The sequence below is a fragment of the Sus scrofa genome, chromosome 10 (assembly GCF_000003025.6).
Source record: "Sus scrofa isolate TJ Tabasco breed Duroc chromosome 10, Sscrofa11.1, whole genome shotgun sequence".
NCBI classification, from domain to species: domain Eukaryota; kingdom Metazoa; phylum Chordata; class Mammalia; order Artiodactyla; family Suidae; genus Sus; species Sus scrofa.
In genome coordinates, this window is record NC_010452.4 from 19,387,025 (window position 1) to 19,410,138 (window position 23,114).

A 23,114-nucleotide genomic window follows, 5' to 3' on the forward strand; every position below is an offset into this window, starting at 1 on the left:
CAACACCTGAGCCGCTTTGCGGGCATGAGAGGGTGGGGATCCCAGACGCAGCCCTGACCACCGCACCTGGGCGCCAAAGCCCGACCTGCCTCCCCCGCTGCGTATCCCAGGCACCTGTGCTGGGCCTGCACCACGGGTGCGGACCTGGGGAAAGTAGGCGTCAGGACTGGCCTCCGCCGGGCCGAGGCACCGCGGCCCTTGTGCAGCTCGCCGCTTCCCAGCCCTGCCCTGCCGCTCCCCAGCTTCACGCGCGCCGCCCCAGCTGAGAACCGCCCCAGCCCCGGGGCAACGGCAGCCTCTCGGACCCCCCCGCCGCCCGCACCCTGTACGGGCGTCGCTCCCTCCCTCGCCCCCTCGATTTCCCCGCAACACACACCTTCTCACGGCAGATGGTCCAAGCAGACGGGCGTCGTGGCCCCCGAGCTTCTCCGCGCGGGCCCCAGCACAGCCACCAGCCTGAAGCATCCTCAAGCTCCCTCTGGGTCAGCGCTGCAAGAGCCTTCAGGCTTCCGCAGAATTTCAAGCCAAACCCAGAAGCGGCCGAGCCCCGCGATTGGTGCTCGGTCTCCTCGCTCCTCGGGAAGCCCCGCCTCCAAGCGCGCCGCCGTTCTGAGCCTGGACTCCTGCGCTGGGCCTGGGAAGGGTTTGCAAGCCTGCGGGTGCAGGCGTCGCCGTCTGCGCGTGGGCGGGCTCCTTGCACTTGCTTTGCCGCAGGAAGGAGCTGTCCCATCATTGCAGGGAGGCCGCCAAGTCGGAGCCGCCCCCTGCCCAGGCGCAGTTTTGATTCCAGTAGGGCATGTCAGCCCCGAGAGCTGTTGTGTGTCCCCAGTGTGGCACGGAGACCGGCCTCACTGCCTTCAGCCAGTGGAGTGGCTGGAGCAAGAGTAACAGGAAAGCCTGGCTCTTAGTTGGGCCCTCGCTCATTCGGATAGCAAGCCTGAGGATTGAGCTTTGGTGGCAGTTTCCCCAGATGTAGGCAACTGTGCCCTAAAAGGGAAGGGGACACTGAACTCTGCTCACCGGCCTGGGAACTTTCTAGACGAGTGATCTCATTTGAGCTTCGCAACCATCCTGCTAGGTTTTATCACCATTTTACAGAGGAGGGATCTCTCTCTCAAAGGTTCCAGTGACTTGACGAAGTATTCCTTGGTAAATGGAGATCACCTGGATGGTGATTTTTTTTCAAATCCTATGGGTTTATATAATGATTATATGGAAATTTAAAAACTCAAAATCAACAAAATACTTTTGTATCCTTGCTGCATGTCTAAACGCTTATATGTCACTTTTTCATTTTTTCATGGTTGCATAATATCTTGGCCTGCAAATTCAAAATTCAATTACTTTGCTATTGATGGACATTTAGATTATAATTTGTGCAATTATAGATTTTCACACCTAAATCTTTGCACCTTGCATTATCTTAGAATTGGTTCCTAGACGTGTAATTACTGAACAGTCCCTCTCCACGGGCTGTATTTGTTCATTTGCCCTCCCCATCAAGGAAGCGTCATGGAGGAGTAGCCTCCTCGTACCTCAGCTGGGTGGGGCGCTACCTTTTAAACATCTTTGCTAGGCAAAAAGTGGCATTTCCTTCTGTGATTCGTACTTGCTTGATTATAACTGAAATTGTACATATTCCTCGTGCATTGGCCACCTTCTGTGCATTCTCTTCCTTGGTCTTTTTCATGAAGGAAAAGGAAAGGTTGCTGGTTCGGGGTCACCTTCAGGACCATGTTTGTCAGCTTTTGGAAGGACTTCATTGGCACTTTCAACCTCCGTTTGCTTGTCAGCAGTGTGCCGAACAGTCACACCACTAGTATATAGCCTACAGACACCACTTTTTCATTTTTATTTATTTATTTTGTCTCTTTATCTTCTTAGGGCCACACCCAAGGCATATGGATGTTCCCAAGCTAGGGGTTGAAACAGAGCTACAGCTGCCAGCCTACACCCTAGCCACAGAAACTTGGGATCTGAGCCACCTCTGTGACCTATACCACAGCTCACTGAAAGTCTAGATCCTTAATCCACTGAGCAAGGCCAGGGATCGAACTTCTGTCCTCATGATACTAGTCAGATTTGTTTCTGCTGAGCCACAATAGGGACTCTGGTTTACATTTTCTTGATGCTTTTTGCAAAAATACACATTTCTATATTGAAATAAACAGGAAAAATACAAAAGACATATAGATTTCTTTTAAGATACAAAAAAATACAACTTCTAAGAAATCGTGACTGCCTCCAGAAGGCCCCCCGCTGTAGGTACCTTCTCGTGGCCACTAGGGTGTCTAAGGGTCAGCTCTGAGATGCCCTAATATCCTTGTCTGATTAACCTTTCACAGCAGCTCTATGAGGTAGACACATACCATCACACGGACAGAAAACAGGCCCAGTGAGGGTGCACAACAGGCTTGAGGTCACACAGTCATGAGTAGCCGAATCAGAACTCAAACAAGGATCTGGGTCCAAGGTCCAAGTTCTTTCGGCAGCAGCCTGAGCAATTGATCAATGAGATATGGGGGGGGGGGAAATGAAGTTGAAACAGGTTGGTGTAAGTGACTGAGGGTCTTGAAGGCCAGACTGAAAGTTTGCAAGAAAAAAAATATTCACTGCTCACTAGGGTTAGACCCAGAAGCTAAGAAGAGGAGCCCTATGGCCACAAGATATCCAGTTACTGTCACTCCAGCTTCTCTGGGGCCACCTGTGATCCCTGAGACAGAGCACTACCCGTGCTGAGCAATGGCGATGTTCCCATGGCAACGGTAGATAGGACGCACGCCTCTTTTTCTGTTCGTTTTCTACTGAGTGTTGTTTTGCAGAGTCCCAGGCCAGCCCCTTCTGGAACTGAATGCTGGAGAAAGGGTGTTGGCTGTCGGCAGCTTCTCTCCAGGGGCCCCTCCCATGACTAGGATGAATTCTGCAGTCGATGCAAAGGGAGAGAACAGTCTTACCAGGTCTCAAAGGGAATCAATGGAGAGTGAAAACCGCTGGGGGCAGCTGCACTTTTCCAGATAAATCACTTCTCATTTGGAGGTCAGAGAGACAAAACATCATGTGGCTCTGAAAAATCAAGAGATTGGGTTGTTTTCCAAAAAGGATCCCCAGAGGGTAACTTGGTGGAAATAAAAGGTGATGAGTTCTCTGTGACTTGGGATAAGTGAAAAACTGCTCCCGTGACTAGGAGATGGTCACGCTTTGCAACTGAATGTCGCTGTCTTTCTTCTTTTCCTTGACTTTCTTTAGAATGTATTGAGAGAGCTTGTTGAGAAACCAGCTGACGTCCTGGAGATCCTCAGGCCACCTCAAGTACTGCTGTTTCCGGACAAATCCTCTGATGGACTGATGCTTCATCAGTTGATACTGAGGCAGGGACCCAACCACCACCATGATGAGGGTGCCATTCAGGTCTGCTAAGCACCTGCTCTGGGCGTAACTGAAGGCTTCCAGGCACCAGCCGTCCCTAAGGAAGTGTCTGCTCACCAGACAGACAACCTTCCTGCTGCTCCACACGGCATCCTGGATGTTGCTGATGCGATCTTCCCCCGGCACAAAGTCTCTTTCTTCAAAGCAGAGGTTCAATCTGTTTTGGTCGCTGTACTGGGCATCCAGGTTCTTGAGCAACGCCTCCTGCACCCATTCAAAGTCTTTACCACTAAAGCATAAGTAGGCATCGTATTTGTATGTATCTGATTCCCTTCCCAGGCTGGGGTCCTTGAACACCAGTCTCTGGACTTTCTTATAACAGATGAAACAAAATCCCCGGAACTTCATGACTACGAGGATGGCCACGAAAAGCAGAGTCAGGGTGACAGTGAACAAGATGAAAAGGGAAAACTTCAGGGACTCTAAGACTTCCTCTTCACTGCAACCTGCCATGGAAACGGTGTTGAGGGGACTCCCAGCGAGCGAGCTCGGATACATGCAGTATATATCATCTCGAGACCCAAATATCGTGACATTGGTTTGATTGAGCCAATTGATAAAAGTGCTAAGTTCACAGTCACAAACAAACTTGTTATGACTCAGGTCCACGGCACTTAGTGAGGTGAATAAGTCAGGATCGGGAGAGAGGAGCTGGTTTCTGGATAGATCCAGGACCTCGAGGTGAGCAGGTAAGTCACCCGGATAAAGAACTGTTAGCCTGTTGTAGCTGAGGCTGAGTCCCCTCAGTGCAGTCAGATGGCGAAAGACTCCTGGTGGAAGGAAATTCAGGTAGTTGTTATTCAAATACAGGACTTGGAGATGAGAAAGCCCCTTAAAAACATCCCAACAGAAGCCGGCTTCCCAGGCAAGTTGCAACATATTTTCTCCGAGGAAAAGCTGTTCCAAGCTGGGATTCTCTGAAGGCGCGTGCCTCTGGTTACAATTGGAAAAGCGATTTTGATTTAAAATGAGAATCTGGAGATGAGGTACCTGGAGAAGGAAGTAGAGGTTATCCAGATTTTCTAGCCTGTTCTCTGATAAGTGGATGAAGTTGGCCGTAAGCCTGATGTTTGGCAAAGTCACCAGTTTATTGCCGCCCAAGAAGAGAGTAGGTATGCTCGGAATAAACTGAATTGTTTTAAGAGCATTATCCCGGAGATCCAAGGTATTTAATTTTTTTAGGAACCTGAATGTTTGGTCCTGAATGATCCCAATGTGATTCTTCTGCAGATCAATATAAGCGAGCTTAGGCAGTCCTTCAAAATTAGAATTATATAGTTCCCCCAGAAGGTTATATGACATGTTGAGAATCTGGAGGTTGTCAAGTCCATGAAATGCTTGGTCTGCAATCTTGTTTATCTTGTTGAAGGCCAGGTTCAGAACTTTCAGCTCCTTGAGGGTCCCAAAGAGTCGGAAGTTCAGGGAGAAGATAAACCCATGAGAAAGGTCCAGCTGTATCAGGGAGCTTCTGCCCAGGCTGGCAAAGGTGTGATGGTCAGGATCTTTGATGTTATGGAAGCCAAACCCAGAACCCATAATGTGGTGGGCGAGAACCAAGGAGGAAATCTGGCTTCCATTGACGGCCTGGCTGAAGTTCCTTGTGGTGTCCGCTGTCCAGCCATTGCCAGAAACATCTAGCATTTCCAAGGCCATGTTTCTGAAAGGGTTCATACACTTCCCCCAATCCACCGAGACCCTACTGTACAGGTTATTATCCGCAAGGCTTAAAAAGGAGAGCGTTTTCCCTTGGAGGGGTTTGAGCCCCTGCTCGCACACAAGGGGTATCTGGTTGAGGGACAGATCAATGGCCTTCAAGGAATTCAGTTCCTGGAATGAAGGATGAAGGTGAAGACTCTGAATCTGATTTTTGGATAGGTCCAAGCGAGTTAAAGATGCCAAATTTCTGAAATAACCATCTTTTAAGATAGCATCAGAGAGACCACAGGAAAACAGTCGAAGTTCAGAAGATGGGGCAGTTCCTGAAATGCATCTGGGTGCAAGAATGCGATCTGACTATGGCCCAGGTCCAAGATCCTGAGATTGGGCAGGTTCCTGAAGGCTTCCCTGTCAATGCTCAAGGGAGTCAACTGAGTCCCGAGCTCCAGCAGCTGCAGCCCCTCCAGGAAGGGGAAGGAACCAGCTGTGACCGTCCTGATGTAGTTGAAGCTGAGCAGGAGGCTCTTGGTGCCACTGGGGACCTGGGGAACCTGGGTGAGGTTGCAGCCACGATAGATAGCCCTCTGGCCATCAAAGAAGCAGGAAGGCATTCCAAGTGCAGGACTGGCCACGAGCAAGGTCAAGAGCAGGACCAGGCAGTCTCCCATGATCCTATGGAGAAGAAGGGAGAGAGAGAACAGGGCATCTCAGCTCAGGCACTGCACACAGATGCTTAGGGCTTGGGAGAGTCCTCTAGGACGTGGCTATCCCCTTCGAGCCTTTGTTCCTCTGGGCCCACGGCCCTGGCTGTTGGCAGAGACTGGCTGGTTATTTTTACTCTACCAGTTACACCGTGTTTTCCTACATATCAACCCCATTCTACGTACTTGAGAAATATCTCACAGTATCCTCAGCGTTACTCTGTGTTCATTCATAAGTTCCTAGATTCATTCATTCGTTCAAGCTTTGCTGATGGGAGGTGGAGAAAACAGCAGGAGGAGACACGTGTTAAAGTCGCCTCAGAGAGTTCCCATTGTGGCACAGCAGAAACAAATCCAACTAGTATCCATGAGGGTGCGGGTTCGATCCCTGGCCTCGCTCAGTGGGTTAAGGATCCCGTGTTGCTGTGAGCTGTGGCATAGGTCACACACACGGCTCAGATCTGGCATTGCTGTGTCTGTGGTGTAGGCTGGCAGCTGTAGCTCTGATTCGACCCCTAGCCTGGGAATCTCCATATGCCACGAGTGTGGCCCTAAAAAGACAATAATAATAATAATAATAGCAATACTTAATAATAAATTCTCCTCAGCCAGGGACCCCATTCTAGTCCCAAGCAGGCTCAGTTGAGGGGTGGAAAATAAATGAATTCTTCCCCCTCTAACTTGTCAGGGATGCTAGTTCATCTCCAGTCATCCATGCTTCCTCCCTCCCCATGACAGCCCATCACATAAGAAGTGGGTACTTTGCATCACTGAACAAAGAGTCAGATTTCATCATTTAATAAGACTGTATCAAACACCTACTGCACACCTGGCACTTGTGTGACCCTGTGAATATACAATAATACATAAAAACCAGGCCCAGGGTCTAAGCCCAATAGGTGAATTCACTCTCTGGATTGGGATTTTGCCTCAAACACACACAGCAAAAGGCGCTGGGGAACTGTCTGGTTACGTCCCCAGGACTGTGCTGGGTGCCAAGAGAGGTACAGAGAAAACACACAAGGGCCCGTCCCTCCCAGCTTCATGTCAGCCACCTGCCAGCAGCCCTACCTTCGGTGCCTGCGATGTTTTCAACTTGCTCTATGTGTATGTGTGTGTGTGTGTGTGTGTGTGTATCACATAATACTATAGTATTATGTATCATATATATATTATACATACCTCTGTATATTATACTATAGTCTATATATAATATTGTATCTATAAACTATAATACCACATATATTATATATTGTATATATTATATACACAATATTATATACAGTACATGTTATGATGTATATATTATATATAATATGCATATAATACTTACATGTATATAAAACTCAATCTCTTCACTGTACACCCAAAACTAACACAATATTGTACATCAACTATACTGTAATAAAAAATTAAAATTAAAAAATTATGTGTGTGTAGGTAGATTATATCCATGAATTTCACTTCAGCATGATAAAGGAGTCATTTCAGACATCCGTTATAAACAGGGGTGCTGAGCCCACAGATGTAAAGCTTCCAGATGTCTCTTTCCACTTTCACGACAGGTTCCCTGATTTTTAAAACCAGACATTCTTCGAATCTCACTTTCATTTCCACCTGCATGGTTGGTGATTGTTTCTTTGTGGGAGATAAGGATGAGTAACGGAATCAAAGTAGCCACTTTCCTTCTCAGTGAATTTCTTTTGGATTCAGGTGGACCTGGGAGCTATAAACTTGTGTTTATAGATGGGACACGGGAGGATGGGGGGTGGTATTTTGGAAAATCAGATAAAAGTTCAAAGTGATAAGCTGAAGAATAGCCAGTGCTGGTTCTACCCCTGGCCCCGCACGGTGGGTTAAAAGGATCTGGCATTGCTGCAGCTGTGCTGTCGGTTGCAGCTGTGACTGGGATTCAGCCCCTGGCCTGGGACCTTCCATAGGCTTCAGATGCAGCCATTAAAGAAAGAAAGAAAAAAAAAAAGAACTACCCAAAAGAAAATAGAAACCAGTCCTGGCAGAAGAACCCCCCAAAGGCAAACACAGGTCCCCCCTCTCCTAAAGGTTTGACACTAGCCCTCTCAGGGACACGCCTGTTACCCCATTGTCCCTGCTATTTTCAATTACTCATCCCCAATGCATCCCACGGTATCAAAATCCCTCATGACTGATAAAAGAGAGACAGGGACGTCCCAAGGGGTGAGGTAAGAGGCAGTTACCGCCACGGGCCCCGACTCAGGCTCTGAGCTTCCCGGTGTGCACACAACCGGGCTGTGATTCTAGAAGCCGGTGGGGTTCGGGGAGGCACAGGCAAAGGCACGTGGCAGGCAGCATGAGCCCTTACTGGGAGGTTCTCAGGGGGAAGATTCTGAAGATGTGCTTGGGACGCAACAAGAAAACCGAGGCTGGGGACATCTGTGACCCTAGGAGGAAAATAGATTCGTGGGAAGGTCACATTCCTAGTGTATTTTATGTGAGCTTTTTCACAGCTTGGAGTGGGGAGCAGACTCTAAAGGCACCTACAAGGACATGAGCTCGGCAGCCTCACTGCTCACTCTGGACAGGGCTGTTGCTGGCAGTCTACACTGCCTGGCAGCAGAACACACCCACAGCCCCTCTCGCAATTTTTTTTTTTTATTTCTTTTTAGAGCCACACCCACAGCATATGGAGGTTCCCAGGCTAGGGGTTGAATCAGAGCTGCAGCCGCCGGCCTACACCACAGCCACAGCAATGCAGAATCCGAGCTGTGTCTGCGACCTACACCACAGCTCATGGCAATGCCAGATCACTGACCTACTGAGCGAGGCCAGGGATCGAACCCACATCCTCATGGATACTGGTCAGGTTTTTAACCTGTTGAGCCACAACAGGAACTCCCCCTTTTCACAAGTTTTGAGACCACAGACGCTTTGGAGAATCTGAGGATAGCTTTGACCCTCGCTCTCCAAAAATACACATTTGTATCATAAATCAAAGTTTGCACCTGATTTCAGAGGGTTTCTGGCCTGAAGGCCGCACCTTTCAACCTCATGAACAGAACCCTGGGTTCACACAGAACAGCCTCCACGTGTCATATTCTAAAAGAGGGCTTGGAAAACTTTCTCTGTAAAGGGCTAGGGAGTAAATATTTCAGGCTTTGCCGTCCAAATACCAGAGTTTGCCACCTCTGTTCTTAGAAGAAAAGAGAAGAGAGATTTGATTTCACAAATGAGGGTTTTAAGTGACTGCAAGATAATCCTATTCTAATATTGAACCGATATTTGCAGGAAAGAACGAACTTGGCCCCCAAGCTCAGTTTTGCAGCAGTTGTCTTAGCCAAACATCGGAATGAATTCTCCTCTTATGGAACCAGAAAGAAAAATCCCTGCAGAGACATGGCAGTGAGGTCAGCTCAGGATAAGAGAGTTAAGCTGTCTAGTTTCAATGCGGTCTTTTTACAGACCACTCAAGGCTGGCTTCCAAATGCCTACATTGGACTAGGTGCTTTGACCTTGACTTTGTGGTCATGAGAAGTGAAAGAAGGCCTCAGATGACACCTGTTCAACATACTGAATTTTTCAGTCCATATTCGAGAAGCTAAAATTAAACAGGAAGGTGGATGAGGCCAGCTGAACAAACAGATTTCAAAGAACCTCATCTGGGCTTATATTAGCAAAACATTGTGCTGATCTCTTTGCTTATAAAATACAGAAATGCATGAAATAGCTACATCTTTATCTCTGAAGCAGAGCTCTCTCAAGTGGTAGGACAGGTGAGCAGAGGAGCCAGGTGAGCTGGTGAGCTCCCAGGAGTCTGGAGGGGCTCTTCATGAAGACGGAAGCTGGGAGAAGGGACCACCCAAGCAAGGGTGTCCTAGAATATGACAGCCAGGAGCCAAAACAGGTTGAAGTAAAAGTGAATCAGCACTTACTGGAGGCAAGTCTAACTTAAAGATGAGACCCAGGGGATGAAGCTGTTTCAGACCTGACCAAACCTCAGAAAGATGAGCATCCAAGAGTGACGACGCATAGGCGGCGAGAACGAGCAGATGTGGACACCGGGAGCCCAAGAGATGATCAAGTGACCTGAGCCCCCAAACCCCACATGGGTGAAGCCAGAAGGAGCAAGAGGGATGAGGGTGTGTGGAGTAAGGCTCTGAGGAAGTCTGTGCCTGCCTGGCCACCTGCTTCTTCCTTCCAAAGCGCAGGGTACTGATAGCCTCAGACCCCGCAGGGGAGGGCGCCGTCTAGTGGCGTCTGGAGTGAGTTCCCCGAGGCAGCAGGGAGAGGAACCTGCAGTGAGTTCCTAAGTCATCATTTAAAAGATGGTGAGAGGAGTCACTGGTTAGCTCGGTTGATGAGAGCGTGGTGCGAATACAAAGACAGTGACGAGCAACACCTACAGTTATTTACACTGTTAGTTCTGCCCTCTGACACACACGTTCCTTCCTGAAAACCACTGCGCTACACAAAATCCCACAATAAAACCACAGGGCTTCTGGGAAAAAAGAAGGCTGCCTACAGCCCTCAAAACCGTCATCAGTGGCACCTAAAAAACCCAATAAATCAAAGCACCGTTTTATACATGTTCCGCGGTTAAGATAAACATAAACCCTGCAATAAATATCCCTTTACTTTGAAAAGGACCTGAGGGTTGCCTCTCGGGGGTGCCTGTGAAGTGCTGGACGGAGGAAGCTATCTGGCCTCAGAGGGGAAAGTTGTACACCAGCTGGGGGTGGGAGTCGGCTCAAATCACAAGTGGGAGATGGGGGTGAGCAGGAAGTTTCTGGGTACAGTTCAGCTGGACGCAGGTTTTCTTCATTTAGACTTAAGAAATGGCACATAAGCCAGTGCACATTTCATGTTCACTCATGGGTTAATGCTGTTTCCCAATAAATCAATAATCTTTCCTAATATATCCATACTGTTCCTTAATGCATCCATCGCGTAGGAACAAATTTGTTATCGCAAAACAAGTGTTATAACAGACCTGACAGGGCTGTGTCACGCAAGGCTGACAGTTCAAATGAGAGTAGAAAGGGAACAGGGTCTGTTTGGGATCCTACCCCTTGTGCCCGTGCGGGAGCGTTTGGAGACCCCATGGGATTGGCCTGGGAACCAGCCATAGGAACTGGGACAGCCTCAGGTCCCGGGGGATGCATGGGGGGGGACTGTGTCAGGTCCAGCACCCTCCGCCTGTTCCTGTTTCAACTGAAAGCTGAACAAGAGACGACCTCGACTCTGGTGACATAGAAGAATCATGTGGGAAGCCTCCCAGCACCCTGAAGCCCGGCCTTGCCATTGGCCAATTGCATGAAACTCTTAGGGGTGGGCCTTGGGGGTCTGTACGTGAATTTTGTACACACCCAAATTTAAGCACCCCTGGTCTAAACCAGTGGTTCTCCAACTCAGCCATATTTGGAATCACTGGGGGACTGAAAAAATCCAGGTACCTGGGTCCCATCAGAGAGGGGATTTGGTTGGTCTGGGGTGTGACTTGGGCGCCCCCGCCAAGTTGTTTACTCACTCCAGGTGATTTCCAGCTGAAGAAGGTCTGATCCCCTAGTCCTGCAGTTGCAATCCTGACTGCACCTTGGAACCATGCAGCGTTCTTTAAAACTCTAGTGACGCAAAAATTAGACACAGAACTACCATAGGCGCCCTCAAGTCCACCTCTGGAGATCTATATATCCCACGGGATTGAAAGCGGGAACTCAAACAGATATTTGCACACCCACGTTCATGGCAGCCTTATTCGCAATGGCCAACGGGTAGAAACCATCCAAATGTCTACAGAGGTGAGGAGATAAGGGAAATGTGGTACATCTGGACAATGGAATAGTATTCAGCCTTAAAAAGGAAGGAAATCCTGGAGTTCCCGCTGTGGCACAGAGGGTTAAGGATCTGGCGTTGCTGCAGCCATGACATAGGTTGCAGTGTGGCTCAGGATTTGATCCCTGGCCCAGGAACTTCCATATGCTACAGGTGCAGGGGGGAAAAAAAAGGAAGGAAATCCTGGCACATGTTTCAACACGCCTGAACCTTGAAGACATTATGCTAAGTGAAATATACCGGTTACAAAACGACAAACACCGTGCAATTCCACTTACATGAGGTACTTGGAGTCGCCGAATTCAGAGCGACAGAAAATAGCGTTGAGGCTGCCAGGGGTTGGGCAGGGGGGAATGGGAAGTGATGGTTTAAGAGGTTCAGAGTTTCTGTTCCAGATGATGAGAAATCTCTGGACGTGGAAAAATGGTGATGGTTACACAACGAGGAGAATGTCTTTAACGCTACTAAACTGTATACCTCAAGTGGATAGAATGGTGAATTTTATATCCTATCATAATCAGAAAACAAACATTAAGGAGAAGAAACCAGCTCTGCCGCTGAGTCCGACTCCCAGAAATGCAGTTCGGTTGGTCCGGGGGCACCAGGAAAGCATTTTCTTGCTGTGTGTCAGGTACTTTGAAGCGAGTGATCCTGAGGCCACGCTTTGAGAAACCCCGGTCTAAAGGGTCCGCTCCAACTCAGAAACCCCTGATTCTCTTAGAGGCAGTGGGCTGGGGAGCAGTTCGGAGGGCTGTTGAGTACTGGGTTTTTATTGCTGAGGCCAGCTTGTGTCTAGGGCTCCGAGGGGTAACGGAAACAGCATAATCGATGCTCCGGCCAAACTCGGTTAATTAAGATAATGAGACCGGAGGGAGAGGGGTCAGCAGCCCTTCCGTTTGAGTTGACTTCATTTAGCTTTAATCCTGGCCGTCAGCAGAGCCAGTTCCCTTTCTTGACTGAATTGCCTGCACAGCAGAGCCACTGGCCTCAGCACGGGTGAGTCAGGGTTGTGGTGTCACCACAGGAAATGGGGAAGCCTGTGCTCAGGGGCACCCCTGTTCCCTGGACACCACAGTTAGCCTGCAGATCCCCCTGCCGGAGGCCAGGGCTGCCTCTCTGCTGATCAAATGCTGGATCCTTAACAAACACGGGCTCATCAGAGGCTCTGAGGCAGGACTCCCGGAGTCTGAGCTTGGTGCCAGGCTGCAGATGGGACGCTTCTCCTGGCAGGTGCAGGCGGCTGGAGCGCTGGGCAAGGAGGCTCCATGTCGGAGAAAATCAGTGAGTTCATTTCTGAATGGATGCCTGGGCAAGCTTCTCCAAAGTCAATGCAGCAATACAAATCCTGGACTGAGTCCAAATGCCAACATGTTCAAGTTCAGCCTTGGAAAACAGCTCAAGGCCAGTGGACATGGTGACACTCCCAGAGGCAGACCCCACCGGAACAAGCCAGCACGTGAGCGCTCTGAAGTCTGCAATGTCCCCAGGGCCACAGTCCTTCCAGCTGAGCCTTCTGCCTCTGACAGGTGTTCCAAGGAAACTCACGGGTGCCGGCACGGCCATGAACCTCAGAATCTGCTCCCCGGCTACAACTCCAGCTCCCTTCATAAACCACCATGACCTCGAGGCCTTCCTGGAACGATGGACCTCTTTTGCATTCAACCCTCCCTCTTCTCGGGGTGACCAGCTGCTGTATTTAGAATCTGTGCCCGTCCCAGGGGAGCTCCCCCCAGGCTGAGGCTCCCACATTGAGCCAGTCACTGCTGGATGTTGGGGGACGCGGGGGTCCCTTCCTGCAAGGGTCCCGTGGTCTGTAGGACGCTCTGGAGCAGTGATGCCCCAAGTCATGTTCCCGAGCAGCCGCAGCAGCCCAGCCTGGAGCCCCACCTCAGCCTTGCTGAACCAGAAGCTCTGGGGCTGGGGCCCGGCTGGCTGCTGCATCCAGCCCGCGGGGGGATTCTGAAGCGCGCTCACATCCGAGACCCAGGGGGCTCCAGTCTGCAGGCGGGAAAGAAATGATCCCAACAACCGCAGTCCCACAGAGTGGGTACCTTGGCCTCTGTGCTCACCCCGCAGAGCGCTGAACTTCTTCCCAGGCTTTGGTGGGTCCTGTTGTTTCCCCATCACACGCATGAGAACACTAGGGCCCAGAGAAGTTAAGGAACTTACGAAAGACCACACAGCTCTGTCTCCCTAGTGCCTCTGGTGTGGCTGCACAGGTGGGCCTGTATGGGGCTTAGCTCACGTCTCGGGCATCATCTGCTGATCTTGTGTTCACTTTCCCTGGGCCACAAAGGGCGTGGGCCCTGGCTTCCAGGGGAAGGTGAGCCTCTCAGCAACCCCCAGCTTCCTCGTGCAGGTCCACCTTGCTGTCCCCGCAAACCTAGACAGCTCCTCAGCAATGCTGAGTTCTCTATTCTCTCAGCACCTCCCCTTTCTACGGTTTTGGGCTTCTTCCCACTACATTGACGTACGCGGCCTCTCAATTCCCCTCGAACCTTCCCAGCCCTTTAAGTGCATCTGCCTCCCTTCATCTCCCCACCATTCTAGACCCCATGGACGTTCGCTTCAGACCCTCTTTCAACACCTCCAATCTGGAGGCCTCCCTGCTCTTCCACCCTGTCTACACCAGCTGCCGGCGCTCGGCAGGCCCACACCCAACAGCTGTAGCTCCATCAGGAACAGCCACACCATGGTGCCCACATAGATGCGCAGCATCCAAGAATGCTGTGTGCCCGACACAGCTTCCATGTGCCCCAGCGCCCTCTCTCCCCCTCTCAGAACTGACTCCAAACCTTTATCCGTTTCCCTGGCCCGCTGGGCCCAGCCGCGGCCCTCTCAGAAGCTGCCGCTGACCCTGCTTCCTATTTCTAGAACAGGAAGGCCTGGGTCTTGACCTGGCATGTGCCGTGACCATCTGGTGACTCATGGTGTCCGGCAGCTGGGCCTCCGGGAGGGCTTGGGGTCTGTCCTGGGGGCGGGGGGAGGTGGGGGCACGTGCCCTTCAGGGCAGCTGGCAGGTGGTTTCTGGAGCCAAGAGCCTGTGGCTGGGCTGCAACAGCTCACGCTCAGGCTGGTGAGGCTGCAGAGGGTGGCTCGCTTGTGCTCACTGCGGTGCAAAAGGTGCTCCAACCAGGACAGCCCTCAGCATCTTCCCGGGCATCAGAGCAGCACAGCCCGATGACCGATGATGAGTCTCCGCAGAGGAAGCCGGGCATCAGCACACTGGCTGTGGCATCAGGAGGATGGTTCACTGACTTGCTGGTGCCCGGTGTGGGGGGGCAGGGGTCTCACTAGGGTCCATCTGCATCTCTCCATGTGCATGATGCCTCGATACCAAGCACATCTGGTAAGTCTAGCCCACGGACACCCTTGCCTTTGGCATGTCGTGGGCGGTGGCAGGGGTGGGAGATACCGTGAGAAACGCAGGTCAAACGCCTCGCTGAGCTTCCAGGGTTGCTGGAAGCTGGTGACCCTGACAGGATGGAAGTGAGCTGAGTTCCACTGGACTTGCTGTTCCGGAAGCTTCACGGATGCACGGGGCCTCCCCCTGCCTTTCTGCAGAGCTACAGCCCGCTGGCCACCTCTCTTCTGGGAATTGGTCCATGATCGCTGTCAGGCTCCCCAGTTTGTAGTTTGTTGTGTAAACATATGAATGAATGAATCTGCTGCCTCCTGCCTCTGGGTCCTCCTCCCTCTTCATGGCCCGCTGTGCCGGCTGCTGGGGTGCTGAGGGCTGGTCTGTGCCCTGGGTCCCTTGGACAGGCTGATCTGGAGGGAGCCTGGGGCCCTTCAGAGCAGCCCTGTCTCACCTGCTCCATCCCACCTGGGAGTGGCTACCTGTGCCTATGACCCCATCAGCTTCTGGAAGGGAGCTGGCCCTTCCTTCCTCCTCACCCCAACCTACCTGGAAATACCCTTTTGGGGGGGGGGGCGTCTGCAGCATTTCCTCCCAATTCAGAGCGCTGGGGGCTGTAGCCTTTCTGACCGAACAAGCGCCTCAGTCATCTTTGGTTGTGGAGCCTTATTCCCATCTTGGCCTCCAGGTGGGTGAGGTCAGACCAGCTTCCCCCAGCCCCCTCCCCCAGACGAAGCCTCACGTACAGCCATGCAGTTGGTGGCCGATTCTGTGACGTTCAGCTTAGGACACGACCACCACCACCTCCTTGGCCCCTGCTTCCTGTCCCAGCTGCTGCAGTGACCTCCCCTCTGCCTCCCACTCACCGATTCCCCCACAGCAAGTCTTACCTTGACACCCCCACCTCTCCCTCAGCTACATGAGGGGCTGGTAGAGCACAGCTCTGATCTGAAGCCCTCACTGGCTCCTGCGGCCCTCAAAGGTCCAAGCCTTCAGGGCATCAGGCTTCGGGGCACCGCTGTGGATGACTCTGGTCCTGGAATGGCTGATCCGGGACACCCCTTATCACCTGAACCCTCTCATTGGACAGAGGGGGAAACTCCAGGCAACCTCCCTCCCGGCTTCTCCCCAGTCATCCCGTGCCGCAGGGGGAACTCGTCTTCTTCTCACCTTCTCTGAGTGTGGCCCCATCCAAGTCCTCTGCTTCTGCTGATCCTCGTGACGTCTCACCTGCCCATCCAACAGCTGCTCACCCCTCCCCGGCTGCCCCAGGCGCCAACTCTTCAGCAAAAGGGTTCTCGTGTGTCTACAGGCACTCTACCTCTCTTCCTTGCTCTGTGCGTGTTTCCACGGCATTTGCATCTCACCACTGCCTCCCCCAGGCTGTCCATCCCTCAAGGGCAGGGATCCCGAGGCGCCCAGCAACTCAGAGGCTGCCAGTAACGTGCTTCCCATTAACACTCTGAAGGAGAGCGGTTTTGGTCAGGAGTACATACCTCCAGTCCTGACGCAAGGGGCTTCTAGAATGTTCTTATTCTAGAGGCACAGGGCCCCTGATTGTTTAAAGACTTCCGTTCCCGAGACCATGGGGACCTCCTCACAGCAATGATGGTGGTCAGTGCGCTTCCAGGGAGTCGGGAGAAAGGGCTTTGGTTTTCCTAGGGGAGAACCGGCAAGCTACCGAAGAGGGAGACACAGAGAACATTCCATGGGTGTTTTTCTCTGTCATGTAGCAATGTTCTCTGTGGAGGAATTTCAAACTTCAGGTGTGTCCCTAAGGAGGATATTAACTGGAACAGATCAAGAGCCTTTCGTAAATGGAGCTGCATGGAAGCTCCGAGCTGAAAGGGTCAGGCCAGCAGGGGGCGCTTTCTTCCTTCTCACTCCAGGGAGGGGCCCCACACTTTCATAATCTGCTCCATCTTTCTTCAGTCAAGGTGGTGGCGAAGTGCCTCCTCTGGACCTAGACGTCCCTTTTGTGACACTTCTGTGGCCATTTGGTTGCCAGGGACCCGCACACAGGATGAGGACCATCCATCATTACTCCCCGGTGAGCAGAGAGCTTGCGGGTTTCTAGGGGAAAATCTAGGTTTGCCATCAGAGGTCAACATTTCTAAGCAGTAGGACCTGGTAAACAAAGGCTGAGGGAGGAGACACTGGGTCATTACTGGGTCTCAGATTTAGGACGAGATGGGTCTTAAAAGTTAAGGATGACATACAGTGCTTTTTGCCACTTTAGAGCTGATGAACCTGCTGCTCAGAGGTTAAAACACCCTTGCCTGAGGTCACACATCCATCACACTGTGGAGCCAGGATGCGAATCCAGCTGCAAACATAGGTGTCATTTTGATCTTTCAAAAAAATAAAATAAAATCAGGACGCGGACACTGCCAAACTGACAAGGAGCCTCCAAGGATGATTTGCATGTGAAGCACCTGGAGATATTGCTGAAATGCAGATTCTGATTCAGCGGGTGGGGTGGGGTCTGGAAAAGGACCTGAGATTCTGTATTTCTAACAAGCCTCCAGGTGGCACTGATGCTGCTGGTTTAGTGACCACGATTTGAGCAGTAAGGACTTAAGAGAGCTGTTATGGGCCTCACAGCTCACTTATGACCAGGATGCTGCATGATCACTTTTGAGAAGGGAGCCACACATTAACCCCCAACTCTTATCAGTCCTGAAGACTGAAGCATCAGCTAATTGCTCCAACAGAGTTATTCGTGGCTTCTGAGCTGGGCAGGTCATATCGTTTCACTGGGAGCTAAGGAAGCAGGAGAGCTAAGTACCATTTCTCTGGCTCCAGGACAGGCGCTTCTCCTGGATACCAGCAGGGGGCGCACAAAGGGCAGAGACCAAGGCAAGAGCCTGTGGTGGGGGCTGCCTGAGAGTCTGGGCAGAAGGGGAGGAAGGCAGTTCCTACGGCTTGCTTACATTTAGAGAGCACGCAGGTGCTCCTGGCAGGCTGGCCGCTCCTAAAGCACAGACAGAGGAAATCACTACCAAATTTCAAAAAAGGACTGTGAGGTCTTCCCTGCCAGGCACCTCAGGTAGAATTATCCACCTCTCACTCCCACACACTGTTTGAGGCTCTGAAGCTCTTTTGCATTGTACACAATTTAGATTTTCTTTTTTTGAAAAGTCAAAATGACAACTGTTTGTAGCTGGATTCAAATCCTAGCTCCCCAATTTAATAAATGGCTGACCTCAAGCAAGTGCTCAGCCTCTCTGAGTGCCAGCTGAACCGTCTATACAGTTGCCACAATGATAGCGGCTACTTCCCCAAGGAAGCATCCAGAGCGGCTTTTGAGGACCCGCCAGTCCCTGAACCGAGACCACAGCTATTGCTGCATCATGCTCTAATATTTCTTGCTTGCTTAAGTAGACAGACATCTTTAACCAATGGCGCTTCATCAGAAACATATTCCTTTTGGAAACAACTGAAGGGGAACGGTGAGGGAACAGAAAAGGAATTCCTCAATCCGCTGGGGTGATCTGGTCTGTCTCTTTGGGGAGCTCATGAGCAGTTAGGTAAAAGCCTCCCCTATTGTCTTTCATATTTTCAGTGGGCAGTCCCCCTACCCAAACCAAAAGGACAAAAACAGCAGCATCCAGAGGCACTGATGGTCTGAAGACAGATGTTGAAAACCCGAATGGCTGAGGTACAAAACGGCTTCTCTTCTGTCTGCTCGTTATAAACTCTTAAGCGCACAATTTCAAAGCATCTGATTGAAAGCAGTAATTCCATCCGAGCAGTTATTAAAAACTACCAACTAGCATGACACATCTGAAATCCTTGGGAAAAGATACCTCAGCAAGGACTTGAACACCTCTCCCTGTCGTTAAGCTCAGGCAGCACCAAGATTTGCAATAAGAAAATTAACATCCGAGACACTGACCGCCTCCGTGATGCAACTCAGCCAAAGCTGGTGTGATCGTGGACAAAGCAAATGAGCAGGCTGGATGGGCAGCCGCAAGGTCAGGGCCCCCGCACGGAGAGCTGGGAAGTCTGGTATCACAAGCCCTGAAAGTAACAACACAGACAATCCGCTAAGAGCAGCAAAAATCATTGTGATGTAAATTGGAAGCAGTGGCATGGGGGGCATGGGGAGGAGAAACCATATGAAATTATGATCCCTTCATTAGGCACAGAGAATAGAAACGTGAAGACAGATTACAAAACACTTGAGAACTGTCCCTGGAGGGATCTGCAGTCTGTGCTGCGCTAACAAAAGCATCAAGAGAACCCCCTGCCAGGGTGGGCAAAGATCAAGTCCTTCTGTGGCTGATGGGGACACCCCCACCCGGCAACTGCTGAGAGGCATTCCTGGCAGAGGCTGTCAAACAGCTCAGTCAAGGGAGGTGGGTGGGAGGGACCCAGGCCCAGGGGTCCTCTGTGGTCGGATTGGCTCAAGAATCTAAGTGTAAGTTCAAGGTGGGAGCTGGTGGAGCTGAGGCTCGAGGGGGATACCCTGAGGCCAGACCAAGGAGGACCTTGCATCTGCAGAGGGGGCTGCTGAGGGTTTTGAGTACTGGTGCTGCAGGAAACTCAAATTCCTCCCCCAAAAGTATCCAATCTGAAATGCCCAGGAATAGTGCTTAACCCCGACGTGCTTTGTGGTACCCTACGTATGGCTGAACTGCCGTCAAGGATCATTTGCCAATTGCCTGCCATGTGCCAGACACCAAGGCTGGCTCCGAGGACCCCTCAGGGACTGGTGCCAAGACACCTCAACCCACCTGGGCAATCAGGGTGTGTGAGCTTCGGGAGAGGTTCAGGCAGGGAGCAGTGGGGGCAAAGGACAAACTTCCAACTCTGCCTGGGGCGGGGCCGGCCAGCGAAGGCTGCCTTGCAGAAAGTGCTCTTTGAGATGACACTTCCTAAAAAATGTAGAGGATTCCTCAACAGAGAGTACTGTGGGCACAGGAGAGGAAGTGTAAGGAGAGAGAGGGGCATGCGAAAGAAGCCTGGGTGGAACCTCATGTGACGTCAGTGGAGGGGGTGCAGTGGGGATGACAGGGGCAGGAGGGTGGTGCAGGAAATTGGGACGGCATGGGGGAGGGGGAAGTGAGAACCTCTGCTCAGTCTTTTTCTTTTCTTTCTTTTCTTTTTTTTTTTTTTTTGCTTTGGAGGGCCGCACCTGCAGCATATGGAGATTCCCAGGCTAGGGGTTGAATTGGAGCTGCAGCTGCCGGCCTACACCACAGCCACAGCCATGCAGGATCCAAGCCACGCAGGTGGTGTTGGAGAATTAAAATGACTCTGAGAGTTCCCGTCGTGGTGCAGTGGTTGACGACTAGGAACCATGAGGTTGCAGGTTCGATCCCTGGCCTTCCTCAGTGGGTTAAGGATCTGGCGTTGCCGTGAGCTGTGGTATAGGTTGCAGACATGGCTCGGATCCCAAGTTGCTGTGGCTCTGGTGTAGGCCGGTGGCTACAGCTCCGATGAGACCCCTAGCCTGGGAACCTCCATATGCCACGGGAGTGGCCCAAGAAATGGCAAAAAGACAATAAAATAAAATAAAATGACTCTGGCTCAGATCATCAGTGTCGGCAAGTGAGACACAGGATCACGGGGAGATCTCGACAAGGCTCTTTACTTTGCAGAAGGGAGCGGGTACTCAAAAAGTGCACGAGAAGAAGAAAAGACCCTCCGTATTTGTCCCTAATGCAGGGGAGGTATCCCTTGCCATTGGCCAGGTCAGGGCGCACATTCTTCTTGGTTGGCTAATTTGAAACAAACTGTTCCTGGGAGAAGAGGGAACGGGGAGGGGTGGAGGAGGGCATCTCAGATGAAGCAGGAGCAAAATGGAGTAACCATGACTTCCTTTGACAAAAAGGACATTTGTTCATTCTCACAGTGACCTACCCCACGGCTCATGGGAACACCTGATCCTTAACCCACTGAGCAAGGCCAGGGATTGAACCTGCATCCTCGTGGATACTAGCCATGTCGGTAACCTGCTGAGCCACAGCAGGAACTCCCCTTCTGCTTCTTCAGAGCTCCATGATACCCTTGGGCTTTCCACCTCTGCCTCGCCTGGTCCCCGACTGCTGTTTCTAAAGGCCAATGAAGACTGAAGTTCTCCTGCCTTTTCCAGCCCACATGGGCTGTCTTCTTGGAACTGGCAGAGGATGCCCGTAATTTTACACTTAATTGCTCTCTAATTGTTTCACAGGTGCTGGTTTTCTCTTCCCCTCGAACCCAGAAGCTTCTGAAGGACAGAAAGAATTGCCTCCAAGCGGGAGTTGGTCCCAGAGAACAGAGCACCCTCTAGGTGCTGGCTCACACCTGGGGGAGGGCGCTGCCAAACCAGCGCTGGGAATTCTGGAAGCTTGAGACCCGATAGGAGATCTGGAGCTGCTTTCTGCCCTCTTTCCCACAAATCGAAACAGGAAACCAACACATGGATTCAGCAACCGGACACACCAGTATTTTCTTGTTTTCTGAGCCTGAGTCTGTGAGCATGACTAGACACACAGGCCTATGTTGATTTCACCACTCAGCAACACCAAACTTGGCGGAGGCAGGGGAAACAACAAAGACACCCTAGGGAGGACATCATGTCCTCTGAAGCCTTCCCTCCTTAGAAACAAACCCAAAAAGCTGGCAGGGATGGCTCTGCTTTCAGACAACGGCATCTAAAAGCTCCTTGCTTTGCTCAGAGACATAAAGCCAGAAGCGATGATCCTGTGACACTATTTAGGATGGAGGTACCAGTATATGTACATGTACCAGTACATGTATGGGCATGGCTGTTTGTTAAAATATGCTCAGGCATTAAGCTGTGGCCTGGGTCCCTCCTCTGGGGACCCCCTGGAACCTCCCCACAATCCTGCAACTAAGAGATTAGCCTCGAGCACCATAGACCTTTTCCCAGGACCCTGCCCAAGGGCTTCCCTTCTGACAGGCTGGGTCTGGCACACTGGGAATTTGCTGGCCACTGTCTCTGTCCACAAGCACGAAGGTGAAGTGAGTCACAGTGTCCAGGAGATCTTGGACAGATCTGTCCATGCTCAGCCTGGCTGAGTCCACGCCGTAAAAATGATCAAATAACACCCACCGGGCAGCTCTGCAGCAGCGGTGTGTAATCACTAATGCCCTCATCCGGGCCCTGGCCAAGGGGACAGCATCCCAGCTGCCAGCCACTCAGGGCCCCGTATTGACTGGGTCAGGGCTCGGCCACAGTCCCTATCTGAAGGACACTCAGGTCAGCTGCTTGGTGGTGGGTCCCCAGGCTAGACAGGTGTTCCAAACACTAGGTGACAACACAGCTAACTTAATGGCAAGGGAGAACTCCCACCCCAAAGGTGGCCTTAGCAGACTTCCCTTCACCCCCAAGACCATCAACTAAACCCACCCTCACCCCTTAAAAATGTCTCCCTACTGTGGTTTTCCAGGAGCGGTGGGTGCTACCACACTCTGATCTTCAGAGGCAGATTTTTAAAAAGACAGGTCAGTCAATATTTACTGTGGAGCCTTTGCCAGGCTGCTCTACCTGGTGCTATAGGGGAGGGAAAGAGGCGGCAGGGTTCAAGGCCTTTTGTTGAGCGGCTCAGTACCTTTCTGGGATTTCCAGAGCCCTGCTGATGGGGCCTGTCTCCCTTTTCCAAGGAACATACTTAAGCCACCTGCCCATTCCCAAGGTGGGGACGAAAGTGAAAGGAGAAAGTCTGACAACACTGTTCCATGGTGGAGATGCAAGTGACTTTTTCACCGCCAAAGTTTCCTTGTATCCTGCCTGTGGGGTATCCAGGCGCTCCTACCCCCCACCCTCCACCCCCACTCCCCCAGGGCTCTAGGACCAGAGAATCCAGGGGTTGAGCGCCTGGGTCTTGGGAAGAGAGCTGGAAACAGCCCAGGAGGCCCCTAGAGGGGGAAAGGCACCCGACGGTCACAGGTAGTCCAGTCCCCGCCCCGTCCCTGCCGAGGGTGGGGCTGGGGGGACACCTGCCCTCGCCGGCCCTTGTCCGCTGCAGGGCGCTCACCTGATAGGGGGGTGTCTCCCCGCGCCGCGCGCGCCTCGGCTCGCTCCTCCCCGCCACCGAAGTAGCTCCCTTTGCCGCCCCGGAAGCCCCCGCCGGCCCCGCCCCCAGGAGGCCCCGCCCACCGGACAGCCCCGCCCCGCCCCGCCCACAGCCCAGGTAACCCTTTCTTTTTCTCTG

At 51.8% G+C, this 23,114-nt stretch overlaps 1 protein-coding gene across 1 annotated transcript; it reads right to left on the bottom strand.

The window, feature by feature from the left end:
• TLR5 (toll like receptor 5) lies at window positions 642-23,000 on the bottom strand. The gene is given in 3 exon segments (NM_001348771.1): window positions 642-5,390; window positions 5,393-5,754; window positions 22,938-23,000. Coding segments are annotated over 2 exon segments (2,568 nt in total). The 5' UTR covers window positions 5,751-5,754; window positions 22,938-23,000; the 3' UTR covers window positions 642-3,180.